The sequence below is a fragment of the Carassius carassius genome, chromosome 27 (genome assembly GCF_963082965.1).
Source record: "Carassius carassius chromosome 27, fCarCar2.1, whole genome shotgun sequence".
In the NCBI taxonomy this organism is placed as follows: domain Eukaryota; kingdom Metazoa; phylum Chordata; class Actinopteri; order Cypriniformes; family Cyprinidae; genus Carassius; species Carassius carassius.
Window position 1 is genome coordinate 30,844,562 of NC_081781.1, and position 14,779 is coordinate 30,859,340.

The 14,779-nt window shown below is 36.8% G+C and overlaps 1 protein-coding gene across 1 annotated transcript in view; it reads left to right on the forward strand.

The window, feature by feature from the left end:
- Nucleotides 1-4,187: 4,187 nt before the first annotated feature.
- The window catches only part of LOC132107165 (rho GTPase-activating protein 18-like), a 32,827-nt gene continuing 22,235 nt past the window's right edge, over nucleotides 4,188-14,779 (forward strand). Inside the window, exon 1 of the mRNA XM_059513410.1 lies at nucleotides 4,188-4,297. Coding sequence (XP_059369393.1) covers nucleotides 4,188-4,297 — 110 coding nt within the window. The remainder of the gene's footprint in view (nucleotides 4,298-14,779) is intronic.

Sequence of the window (14,779 nt, forward strand, 5' to 3'; positions counted from 1 at the left end):
GATGCATGAAGTGTGAAGTTTAACGTTCATAGAGAATGCATTAACTAGCAACATCATCCAGTTACTAACCACCCCTTAGGAAAGTCAGCCATGGTTTTATTGTAGTTAAATTGTAGTAATCATGGCAGTTTTACTACAAATACCATGGTTAAACTATGGTTAATTTGTGGTTACCATGGTTTTTTGGTTTCATTTGTAGTACAACCATGGTTCATTTTCATAAGGGACAATACTGACAGACTTTAACATCTGTTTCCATTGTGAAGGGTGTTTGTGCATCTTTCTTTTCCATCATCAGTGACACTTGTTTTGGTATTTTGCTGCATATTGCAAAGACATTCAGACTCATTCAAATGTGACTCAGGTGTCCAGATATGTAAACTAAATCTAAATATTACAGAATCCTTCTTTTTCTTTATAGTAGTGGCTGTACAGTTTTAAAAATAACAACTTCTCTGCCTAAAGCTGAAACAGTTGTCGAAATAATTAGAAACGTTAATGTATTTGACAATGCAAAATTAATGCATTAGGAACCGATTATTCTCACTATTAACTACAATAATTGCTTATTAGTATGCCTATTACTAGCATATAATCTGTTTATTAGTACTTATAAAGCACATATCAATGACTTATTCTGCATGTTTTGAATCCCTTATACCTAAACTTAACTATTAAGCAGCTAACTGGGAGTTCACTGAGGCAAAAGTCCTAGTTAGTAGTGAATATGTGTTCTTTAATCTAAAGTGTCACACATATCAACAAGAAACATCTGAAAAACAGCAGCCAATCAAAGGCTCAGTGAAAACACAAGATCCTAGCATGTGCGATGAACAGATCACATTTCAGTCTGTTCTTCATCTGGCCTGTATTTGTTTTACTCTGAGAAATGAGAAAAGCAGAGCAGAAAGAGATTTCTTTGCATGCAAGTTTGAGCAGCTCTCTCCCGTGTTTCATTTTCACCCGTCCAGCTCGTGAATCTAGAGATGTGTTGTCTCTGATAGATGCACCTTCACTCTTTTAGTGTAACTGGTTGTTTCAGGAAACACTGGACCAGTTTCCACAAGAAGGGTTATTTTCTACAAATGGTGCAATAATTATGAAATCATTTGACTGATATTTAATACATTATAGAAAAAAAAATATATACATTTTTAATTAACAGTGCATTTGCCAGAAATGTGTTGTGTAGTTGAGTGCTAAACTGATCATGACAACATAATGTCCCTCCTGTTGAAGAAATAGAGTGTTCCATAGAATTGTGACACACAGAAATTGAAATGGTTTGGAGTGATTCTGCATTCATAAAAGCCTACAATTGTTTGCTCATGTTAGTTCATAGTTACTCATGTTAACAGTTACACAGTCATTTACTTCACTACAACTTTTAAAAATGCTTTAGTAAATAATCATTAAGTCTAAGAAATGCTGTAGAAGTGTTGTTCATTGTTCATCTTAACTGATGAAACTTCATTGTACTGTAGAGTAACACATTTATTTAAGGGATTTACTTTTTTACTAATAGTAAAATTCAAAGAAATGTAGGGTTAAAGTGATTTGTAAATGTATTTGTATTCATTTAATTACATTTGTCAAAAATTGTGTTAAAAAAAATTGCTAACCAGGTAAATGTTAAATAAAAGATAATCCTTAATCTACTTTTTGTAGAATTCCAGCTCTATTTTGTACCCTATTTTTGGGAAGTCCCTATAGACCTCAGTCAGGGTAACGCTGATTTTAATTTTTGACAGGAATGAAAATGAGGCTTTGATGGACTGAAGTACAGTACCTTCAATGGATTGTACTATTGTTTAATGAAATACTGATGAAACTGCTGCCTGACAAAAGCTCTTTAAAACATTTGTTTTGAATTAAGCATCTTTCAGAATCTAGCATCCTTAATGTTCCTGGATCAACATCCCAATCAACCAATCAGAACTGAGGGATAAACTTACAGAAAAGGTCTGTTTTATGCTTACAACAATGGTTAGGTGCTTCTGCACCCTCTGAATTTTGGGATAAAGGTTTAGGTTTAGGGGTAGGGATAGGGTTAGGTCTATGTTTTTGGACACTTGATAAAAACCTCCTTATGCAGTTTCTTGTTTTCTTCCACATTAAATTCAATGTGTCCATAACCTGGCTAAAGGAGTGATGCTTGTAATGCTCTCATAAGCTGTGTGACGCTGCAGCTCACACAGTTTCTCAAGAGCTGAGGTTTCCAAGCAGATAATGTTGATGTATCTCCTCTAAATCTGAACATGCTTCCTCGTGTCTGCGCTCATCTGCTTCACAATATGTGCTGCTATTAAGAATGATGAAGACTCGTAAAGACTTATAATGTAGAAGTAGGTGCATGATGTGTTTGTTCTTTGGTGAAGTCACATGGTCAAACAAAGAGAGGCTGAGTGAGTCTGAACACTAGAGGGCAGTATCACAGCTGCAGCGCTTTCCTTCTGTTCAAATCTGCTGCCATAATTGATAGATAGATAGATAGATAGATAGATAGATAGATAGATAGATAGATAGATAGATAGATGCCTACTGGGTCTTTATCAAAACATTGCTCTGTGTTTGAGTCGCCCAAGATGCCAACTTCTGGCCTAAACAATGCCAGTGTATACAATTTTAAGGATCACATCAAACGCAGCACCTACTCTGACTGTATGTGATTTTAGACAAAAAGTGAAAGACACTCAGGATTCCCATTGCAACACCCTTCAAACCAGCCTAGCACCACAGCTTCAGCACTCTTTAACTGCTCTTTCAACTGATGCTTAAATATTTGCATCAGTATGACTGTCTTCATACTCTTTAAGACCATTATTTATGTTTCAAAAATAGCTATTAACTTTGAAACACACAACACGATGAAACCTATATGAGACAATACGTCCATGTTTGTGTTTTTGTGCACTTTTCCTTCATTGTGTGCTGTGGAGCGTATTCCTCACACTCGAGAACAGCTGGCAGGCGCTCACAGAGACAGATGCTGAACTAATATCTGTGATGGAGCAGGCGTGTTCTGAAGAGTGCTGAGGAACTAAGTAAATAAATAATGGTTTCCAGTCAGTGTACCTCGGCTGAACCTCATATTCCCTTCCCTTCACTCTCAGCTTGGCCTCACTTTTTCAAAGAAGAGGAGGTCATTTAATCTGGACCGTAGAGCACACTGTTGACACACAAGAGGCAAATGGAGCGAACCTCATACCTGCTACACAATGCTGACATCTTAAAGTTTCAGCTTTAGGTTTTCAGTGTTGGGTCACGTTATGCATGCATGCTAATGAACCAAATCTTCCGATACACTTGCATCAGTGCTTTTGTTGAGTGCTGCTGCCTCTCTACTGTTCTGTAGCTGTATAATCACATTAGCAGAAGAATATTTTGGACTGGAAAATCTCTAAACAGGTGTGTCTGAGAACCATTTACGCAACCATTTGATCTCTTACGCCAGGCAGAGATAGAGCGTGCATTATTTTCTGTTTGATCTCATTTATAATTATGAAACAACTGCACTGGAATTCAGCCTCTCAGTATTTTGCTTTATTTCAAAGTAATTTTTCACATCAGCTTGACTGTTAGACGTGAGGTGCCATAATGAATTAACGTTAGGTTGTTAAATTAGTACACATCAGTAAGTCTGAGGTACAAGCTGAGGTTCAGCACTTAGGGGGTTAATGGGTGCTCTGTGCAACAGTCTCAAAATATAACATCATCTCTGAAGGTCTGACTGAAGTTTACTAAATCACATTTCAAAACGTTAAAGTAATTTTTTTTTAAGGAACCCCAACCGGTTAAAGTTTACTTGAAAAAAAATTATAAGTCTCCGTCCCGCGTCATTCTCTATTTCGCTAAAGACATATCTAATGTATATTAATTACGTTACTTATGTTGCCTAGTAACATTTCCGGTGCGTCGGGTTGCGTAATGTTATTAATATTCATGACTCAAGCGTGCTTATTTAACAGCGTCTGCATTTCAGCCAATTAGCAAAGCTTGTTGGGTCAGCGTGACATAACGTCATTAATATTCATAAGCCGACTCTTCCCCGCGCTAGGATTGGTCATTATGACGCCGCGGGGGCGGAGATGTATCGCTCTGGTTATTCTTGTTGTTAGGAGAGTCGAGTGGTAGTTCGTCCGAAGTTACGCTGAGACTTATAATGTCACAATAATGCTGCGCTAAAGATGAGTCGGCAGCAGGACGAGCAGGGCGTCGTGTTAACCGCTTACACCAGCAACAGCGAAGCCTTATCGGCTGTCAGCTGCAGAGAGCAGACGGAGTTCCCCGGAGCGAGGTGAGGATCGCATTAGCGCGTTTCTTTATTACTAAGCGCAGTGTGCACTATTTATTATGGCAACTGAATCCTAGGGCTGTGTTTCGAAACCTATTAAGCTCCCTCACTAGACTGCTTGGCAGTGTTCTTCTCACAGTCTTTCATCATGGACAGATCTTGTCCTTCTGGAGATGCTGTTTATCAGTTTGTGAAGATGATAACCTAATAATGTTGTTTTTTGGGCTGTTTTAGATGTAGTGATGGTTGGATTAGGCTTAATATGTGGTTGGCCAGATGTAGTTACTAGTTCGTCTTTTGGTGATCTTGTAGTATATTCAAGATCGTTTGTTTTAAGTAGGACAGACCGATATATCGGCTAGTACTTGGCTTTATTCCTGCTGCATTTAAACCTTCAACCCTTCAGAAGACTTTAAACATCACTAAACCACCAGATTTGTGTACAGCAGAACATGGGTTTGATGATAGATAACATGGGTCTGATGATGCCGGTATGATACAGTACAACTGAATTATGATAATGTGATGTACAATACAATGATGGCAGATTTTTTATGTTTTTCTAAAGAAGTCTCTTCTGCTCACTAAGGCTGCATTTATTTGATCCAAAGTACAGCAAAAACAATAATATTGTGAACTATTTTTACTATTTAAAATTACTATTTTCTATTTGAATATATTTTAAAATGTAATTTATTTAGTAATTTCAAAGCTGTATTTTCAGCATCATTCCTCCAGTCTTCACGAAATCATTCTAATATGACGATTTACTGCTCGAGAAACATTTATTATTATGCCAGACAGCAGAAAAAAAAAAAAAAAAAAATGTTTTACAGCCTGATACAAAAAGTGGTTTTAGTCTACATAGGTAAATCTGCACTTCATGACAACTGTGAGGGGGTGATTATTTATATATTTTTTATAACACATCTGTTTTAATTATATTTAGCCTTAAAGTTCTGCATAATTAAGGGCGTGGCTACTTTAGTGACAGGTGGATTGCCGCTCTGCTCCAGAGTGTGTAGCGGCTTTAAAAATGGCTTTACAGATTTTTATTTGTCCAGAAAAAAAAATTAATTGTAGGTAGGATGCTGGAAATCTGGCAATTAGATGTTTCAATGAAAATGATTTCAAACTTGATTTTTACTGCTAATTTGAAGTTATTGTACTCTGCCTTTGAACTGACTGCAAAAAGTGAGATGTCACGCAAGGAGCAAAAGGCAAAATCTAGTGATCACTAGCTAGGCCAGGGATCCTCAAATCTTGACCATGAGTTTAGCTCCAACCCTGATCAAACACACCTGAGCATGCGAATCAGTGTCTTCAGGATCATTAGAAAATCACAAGTAGGTGAGTTTGTGATTACAGTATGTGATTGTTTTTTTTGTTTTTTTTTCTTGAGTAACAACCAGACAAAAAGTTAAACGTGAGTGGATACCGTTTGGCAACCAATTTATTTGCAGTGTTCACAAACATTAAAGGATTCAAGACAAACTTATTGTTTTTGCATGAACTGAATACAATAGCCTAACCTATAGGAACGACTTGTGGATTGATGTGAACGCCAGCAGGAATAATGCTGAGAATGATTGAGAATTAAACATCTGCGATGGCGTTCATTGCCATGGATTTTATTGAATTACAAGAAAAGGCAGAAAAATTAAAATCAAATCAATTAAATCAAATAAAAAAAATGTAAATTTAACTGTTAACTGTCAATGATCATATGCTGTCACGTCATTTGAGTCCACACATGTGGAGAAGTGTGCAGCTCTAGACTCATTGCTGGCACTGAGTGATTCATCTGCATTATTAAAAAAAACCCATTAAAGATTATTTACAATTAATTATTGTTGCCAAGTTATCTAGCTGTTGCTTGTTTACAGTGCTTTGTTATGGAGCAGTTTGTTAGATTGCGATCTCTGTAATTTGTTTGTCTAATAAAGTGCTGACAAATATATGAAAGTCATACCGTAATTTAAACACGGCAGACTGTAATGGACAGTAAAATAAAGGCAGAATACTGTTTAAGTCCAGGCTGGCCCAGACGAAGGGCTAAACAGATGCAGAGCACCGTAACGTAATTTGAGCGTTCCAAAACAAAGTCAAAGAGCAGTAACTGATGTTATAGACTACTGTGTTCTGCCTTGGTTTCTCCGGGCTTTTCTTCAAGATGCTTAAACACATGGAGAAGGAGGTCATGAATGTCCCAAAATTATCAGTAACTAGTTTTCAACAAAAACAAAGTTATGGTGTTTTTATACTAACGTTTCAGCTATTAAAATAGTTCAGTTTTGTATGTAATGGCAAAGTGATTATTTTTCGGTTCTTTTTTTTATTTAGTTAATTTAGAAAAATGTTTGGAGCATTTTTTGTTCGTTAAATATAAGTTTTTGTTTTTAAAGTAACGACCAGTAGGTCAGCGGCAGACAGTGAGCCTATGTTTGATCAATTTAGACTTCTCAAATCATCACGACATGCCTAAAATAAAATCTATACATAGAGGCATGTTTAAACATTAAATCTAGATAAATGTGCACTGTATCCAATAGTTTGTGTGGAAAGTGCAAGCCAAAGCATGCTTTGCAGGTCATGGAGGTGCCAGCGCAATCACTTGCATGTTTTTCAGTTGATACATTGTAATTTTTGCTCATAAAGGTAAGAGTAATACATAATTCGTAACTGTGAAGGGTCTACTTTTATTTGTGTGCACTCACAATATCAACAAAACGTTGTGCTTTTATAAAATAAAGAAAACAAACATGATGCGCTTTCTGCCGTCTCGTCTTGAACAGGAGCGCTTCACAAAAATTAACCAAAACTCAGCAAAAACATGCCTCAAAGACATGATTAATATATGTATAGAAAACTTTAAACTACTGCTTAATGAAATAAAACAAAAACTCTTCATTATAATCATAATCCGTAAAGATGCACTTCTCAGTAAAGTGAATATCTCTCTCTCTCTCTCTCTCTCTCTCTCGTCATCCTAACAACAAACCGCTTTACTCATTCTTATACACAGAGTCTTATACTGTCTATCAGCTATGACTATTTTAGTCTTTCAAAGAACAAAAAACAACATTAAATGCAGGCCCTCTAGAGGCGCGAAGCCCTGTGCGGTCGCACTCTTGGCACAGCCCTTACGACAGTACTGATAATAATGATAATACAAGTGTTTTTGAACAGTAGATCAGCATATTAGAATGATTTCTGAAGGATCATGTGACACTGAAGACTGGAGGAATGAAGCAGTCAACTACATTTTACAATATATTCCAATAGAAAGCAGCTATTTTAAATAGTAAAAATATTTCACAATATTACTGCTTTTGCTGTATTGTGGATCAAATAAGTTCAGGCTGGGTGAGCAGAAGAGACTTCTTTAAAAATAAAACCATTAAATCTTAAAGCCAAAGGTTTTTCATTTAAATAATTATGTTCCTCCTAGAGCTGCACGGTTCAATTGAGAATCACAAATTTTTTTTTTTTTGGTCTCAAATAGAGATCACTATTCTTCCATGATTCTGAACTAACAAAATAATATGGGACAAAATATTACTGCTGCAGTCTATTTAAAATAGTTTAATACATTTAAATGAATTATTAAACATTTCAGAATAAATGTATTTAAAATATAAAATATTTAGTACACCATTTTATTTTTATATTAAAATGATGAAAAAGTGGTTTGAAGGAATGATTCAATGACTCAATGATTCAGTGTTTAATTTCTGGATGAATCAGTGTGTTTGAACGAATCTCTTGAATGAATTATTCAATGACTCAATGATTCAGTGTTTCATTTCTGGATGAATCAGTGTGTTTGAACGAATCTCTTGAATGAATGATTCAATGACTCAATGATTCAGTGTTTCATTTCTGGATGAATCAGTGTGTTTGAACGAATCTCTTGAATGAATTATTCAATGACTCAATGATTCAGTGTTTCATTTCTGGATGAATCAGTGTGTTTGAACGAATCTCTTGAATGAATGATTCAATGACAGATACATTTTTAACACTTGACCCATGTCTCCACCTAGTGGCGAAACAATGCAATCGACACAAACATTATTTGAAGCGCCAGTTGCTTTCAAAAGGTGATCTGCTTTATTTTGATTGCTACCATAGACATCATAGACAGCATGTCACTCGTGAAGACGGAGGCTGGCTGTTATTCGTGTCCTCAGATGGAGCGCAGCCGTCTTCCTCGTACAGCTGCTGTGAGCAGAAGTCCCTCATGGATTCTGTCAGCCGGAGCTCAGCGGCTCACGCTGCCTGAGGACAAGCTCTCTGAGTGTGTGTGTGTGTGTCTTTGTTTAAGTGTTTGTGGGTCTGCTCTGCCAACTGGCCTGCTTGCTCAAGCATCTGTGTTTTGTTGGTTGTTTGCAGACAGAACGGTTGTTTAGATTCAGCATGGAAGAAGCATGTTTAAGCGAGACACTTCTATATTTGGATCGAACACTGGACCTTTTGGGTGAATCCCACAAAACAATTGTCTATAGCTATGTCTCCATCACCCTGTTTTTATGCACATTAAAAAAAATGGCATCAGTAACGAGTGATGGAAACACCAAAAAAAACAAAAAAAAAACAATAATGAGAACAAAAAGGGAATTGTGATTTCGTAGGGCCTTAGAACAAAATACTCTTTCATGCCTGCAATACGCTGTGTTTTCTGCCAACTTGGCAACACAGGGTGTCGAAATACTATTGGTTAAACTGGCAGTGGGTGGAGTAAAACAGACCAGAACAAAAACAGACATTCTGACACAAAACACACATTTCTAAGCAGAATAGCTGACTGTAGCATTAATAAATGCACTGTATCATGTTTCTTAAATGTCTGCAAACATATTATAGTGTTTATATGCTTTAACACAGTCAAACAAATTACATACAGCACCTGCAACTGAAAACTAATGCAAAAAACCTGGACAGAATCGCAGAATCCAGGTATAAATATGGAATTTACTGTATAACGTGGCATATCATGACAGAATTTAAAAATGTAGAATAATTTAATCAAAACTAGGTCTTTACACTTAAATCAAATCCCAAAATGGACTAGCATCTGAATACAAAAATAATATTTAAATATGACTTCATGTTCTCTGCACCTCTGTGTAGATTGTTCAAGGAATAAACACGCATTTCTTCCATGTTATAATTTCAATAGTAAATCTCCGAAAAAAAAAAAGTTTTAGTTTTCAATAATTAAAAAATAAATGAAATTAATGTTTTATGCCATTATTTAATAACTAGGAACAATTTTAATACACAACGCAGAAGTTATTTTTATGCATTCAAATATTTAGATATGCTAAAATACAGAATTTGGTAACAATAAAACATATGCTGAGATAGAGTACTAAACATGTCATTTTTGTTAAACCTTTAATACATTGATGTGAAATTGTATACTTTTATGATTTGAATTAATTAGCCATGCTTTTTGATTGATAAAATTAATTTTAAGCATTGAAAGTTAGTCAATAAAAATGAAAACAAAGAAAACAAAAACATGGAATCCAGAAAAATTAAAACAGGAAAAAAAGAAAATGGAAAAAAAACAAAACTTATTTCATAGGGCCCTAACTATGTGAGTGGAGCTGTGTTGCATAGCCAGTGTATACTCATAGAAAACAGCATGTTTTAATTTTAGGACACTGTGTGTTGCTTTGGTGGTGTTGTGTTGATGCTTTAGCATGTGCTTCCCTGGTAAACATCATGAGACTTTCCATCCTGTGTGGCTGTACAGTTGCATAATGAATATTTCATTCAGTGTGCGCTACATGCTTTGTGCTCATTGTGAGATGATGATGTCTCTGATGGGTGCTGGACATACAGCAAGGTCAGACCAATCAAAACCTGACTGTGAAGACATCTCGTGTACACAAGCGTATAACTGTACAAAATCAACAAGTGTTATCAGAGCCTGGCCTTTATCTCTTTTCCATTGTTCACAGCACACAGCTCTTGTGCACCTCCATGTCTGTTTTAGAAAGTTCACCTGAATGTAATAAAAGCTGAGATTACGTGTGATATGTGGACGCTCGTATGAAGTGTTTCATGTAAATTAGAATATATCATAAAAGTGCTGCATGTAGATATCAATTCCGTCATTGAGAATCAGCTTCAAATTCTTCCTGCAGGAAACAACGGTAGGCAGGAAATAGTTTCCACTCACGCCACTGAGCGTGCTGAGACCTGTAAACTCTCAGAAAGATATGAGCTCGTCAACCCAACCGGGTTTGGGCATTTGACGAGAAGATGTGTTTTACTAAGCTAAGCATCAAATAAAAGTTCACACTCAGTATCAGCATGAGACCGCTGTGCTCCTCAGCTCAGATCACGGTCTGACTCAAGCCAAGCCAAAAACAGACTGGCTTCCTGTAGAGGAGTGTGAACTCTAAAATCATCTGTGTCTCCGAGAGACCAGCTGCTGAGTCAGCCAGTGCTAAACTGCTATTAAACTCTAAAAGATGCTGGGTTAAATACAACCTAGCGCTGGGGGAAATATGGACAAACCCAGCAATTGAGTTTGTCCATATTTTACCCAGTGTTGGGTTGTAGAGCCCGACTGATATGTTTGAGTGTCGATACCGATATCGAGTAAAAAAAAAAAAGGCAGCTATCGATATTCTTTGTGTATATTATTCTTGTTCAACGGATCACAAATCTCACGGTTCGGATCATGAGGGTAAGTGATTGAGAAAATGTTAATTTTGGATTGGAGTATCCCTTTAACACAAAATTACATAACAGATGGGAAATTAAAAATGTACCACCAATGTCGTACCAGTTTCATTGCTTTGAATACCAATGTTAAACAGTAATAGTGCATTTTTCACCCACATAATGCATTCAACGATATAAATTCCCTTATAATTTGGGGGGAAAATAAGATACAAATAACACAAATAAGAACATAAAATGAGAAGAAAAAACAAACACATCACTGGGGGAATTCCTGCAATGTCAGATCAAAAGAGCATCTCATGAAAAAAGGGAGCAAAGATCAATTATAACCTCCTTAAGCAATACAGGTTTAAAGTGAAAATAAATTCCATCCTGTACCATCTTCCATCATATTGTGATGAATGTTCAGTTTGACTTTGAAATGCATTGCATTATGCACATTGAATGTGATTCAAAAGCTCACTTTTTAGTCAGATGTTATCAGTTGAACGTGAATGCACTCGTCCTCTCTGTCTGAAACACTACATGGCCTCTCACCGTCTCCACGCAACCACATTCCACAGGTATGCTTTTGGTTGTCATAGCAACAGCCCATACTCCCGCATTGCTTTTGCCCCTCAACTGGACTCCATTGAGTCTAACTGCAGAGCTTCAGTCCGTGCCTGCTGTAGAACACACATTGTGTTAGTGTTTTGTCTGCTGCTCTGCCTCTTTTGTTTGTGTATGTAAAATGAGAAATACGGTGGTGCTTGACCCTTTTGTCCTATTTCTCTTTCTTTATCTGTGGCCGAGGGCACGGGTTTCACTTCTCTTGTAATTTACATTTACATTTACATTCAGTCATTTTGAAGAGACTTTTATGCAAAGCAACTTACAATGGTGAATACATAAAGCGATTCTTCTTATAGAGGCAAACAGACACAGGAAGTGCTTGATATACTAAGTTTCAGGCATTGTCCAAATAAGTACAAGCTAGGGTGAGGGAAGAAATAAATAAAAAGACAAAGTTTTTTTTTTCTTTCTCTTTAATTTAGGATGAAGTCAAGTAGCATCGAAAGAGATGTTTTCAGCTGTCGCTTGAAAATTGTCAGGGATTCAACATTCGGGATCGGGGTGGGAAGATCCTTCCACCAGCCAGGAATGGTGAAGGAGAATGTTCTGGAAAGTGATTTTGAGCCTCTCTGTGATGGTACCACGAGGCGTCGCTCACTAGCAGATCTCAGACTTCTGGAGGGGATGTAGATTCGTAATAGTGAGTGGAAGTAGGTGGCCGCTGAGTCTGTGGCTGTTCTATATGCAAGCATCAGTGTCTTGAACTTGATGCGTGCCGCAACCAGTAGCAAGGAGATATGCAATGCAAACCTGCAAGATCGAGCAGTCTGTGCAATGTGGTCTTTGAAGGTCAGCTGGTCATCAAAGATTACACCAAGATTTCTGACCGAAGTTGATGGGGTACTTGTAGAAGAGCCTAGCTGGATGGAAAAATCATGCTGTAGAGTTGGAGTGCCAGGGAAGACAAGAAGCTCAGTCTTTGCCAGGTTGAGCTGTAAGTGATATTCTTTCATCCATGTCCAGATGTCCACCAGGCAGCCTGAGATCTGTACAGCTACCGTTGGATCATCTGGTTGAAATGAGAGATAGAGCTGTGTGTCATCAGCATAGCAATGGTAGGAGAAGCCATGTGACTGTATGAAGAGTCTCAGTGATGTAGTGTATATGGAGAAGATGAGGGGACCAAGAACTGATCCTTGAGGAACCCCAGTGACCAGCTGATGTGCTTTGGATACCTCCCCTCCCCAAGCCACACTGAAAGACCTGGTTTTCAGAGCCTGTCCTCCAACAAAAAACGACCATATAGGTCGTTTGTGCAAGCACCTTATTATGACCTATATTTGCGTTTTAAAGTTAAGCGCCATCTAGCGGGCGTAAAAATAATGACAGTATCGCGTTGCGTCTGTCGTCATGAAATGAAGTATCACGTCATTACCAATCAAAACGCACGTTTATTTAAATGCAATGTGTGCGCTTTTTACACCGATCTCACAGTATTTCCTACGTATTTTACTAGGTGGCTTATTCGTTCGAATGACCACACCCAACCCCACCCCTAAACCTAACCCTCACAGAAATCATGCTAAATTATGATTTATTGAGCATATACATTTTCGTGCACATCCGTTCCCTGGGATCGAAACCATGATAGCATGATTACCTATCAATGTATAGCGCAATAATCTACCAACTGAGCTACACGAAACGCAAATCAGAGTGCAAATAGAAGAGTACAAAACATTAATATGAAAACGACCTTTTGCCAATAGGGGCGCAATTGTAGTATACGCTCTGATGGGTCGTATTTCAGGGATTTGGACAAACGACCTATACGAGCGTATTGGTTGGAGGACAGGTTGGGTTTTCACTCACTCCAAGAGTGCTCCACCACCACTCCATCACGAGTACAATTCATGCCAATGGCCTGTAATATAACTGCACATTAACAAATAAAATTGAGTAGAAATAATTGAACATTTAAACATTTAAAAACAATATTTATGAGTAATATTAACTGTTTTTATTAATGAGTAAAATTAACTTTTTATTGTCTCTTAACCTTTGTAAAATAGTACTCCACACAACCACCAGTATACATGACATTGGCCTTTATTGTCAATGAGTACAGCAATACAGCACATTTTACACTGTATACAATATTGCCTACATTTAAACTCATTTAACAAACATTTTATAAGTAAAAATTAAATATTTAAAAATTCAGGTAGCCTAATTCAAGTGTAATCAAATCAACCCAATATCCACCGGATCAGCGCTGGTCCTCGTGCCGGAGACGGACTCCCCTCTGCGGGTGAACTTTAAACTTCATACCGCCGTCCTGCGTTTCACTCACAGCCGATAGATACTGCGAGTGACTGACATAACCTGCCAATAAACAAACAGTCACAGTTCTGAGGACATTTTATCATCCAAATGATAATAATTATATTTATCGTATAATGTGTCGAATTACGCCTCTGTATGTTGTTTTGCATTAAATATGATTTAAAGCACAGTAAAGATTTTATATATAAAATAAAACATACACAAACCTGAATTTCACAGAGGAAATGCACCAAATCTGACGCTGAGAAGAGAGCTGTTGTCTGGAGACTGGAGAGTTCAAACTGACTCAGCCAACCGTCGAGTTGTCTTCACGTCAGAGGGTGGGGGAGGGGTGCATTGTTTTAATTGAGTAAACTTACTCAAATTTTAAGAGTGTGTTAAATATATTAATAATATTGATTTGAATTAAGTAATATTTTTGTTTCTTGAAACAGATCAGTTTAATTCAACATTCTCAAATATTTTGATAGAAATTTCACAAATATATTAAGTATATTATAAATAAATAATTTTATTGAAAACAACTTAAATATATCTGTAAATTTTAGATAAAATGAACTGTTGGATTTTACTCAATTATTTTGGTATGTTTAACTCAAACAATCAAGTACACGATATTCAGAGATTTTATTAAGTTAATAAAGTTAAAAATTTCTGTAATATTTACTAAGCCACAGAATTATTTTTTACAGTGTGCTCAATAATCCAAAATATAATCAAAACATATAGGCGTGATACCAGCTAAATTTAATTATTGTACTTAATCGCAGAAAAGTTATTCCCTGCTCTGTAAAGTAAAGTGTGGGAGGAAACTAGTTGACGTTAGCTAGTTAATTAACCTGTTATCTGCCTTGGAAGCAAGCCACATATTATTTGTCTCAA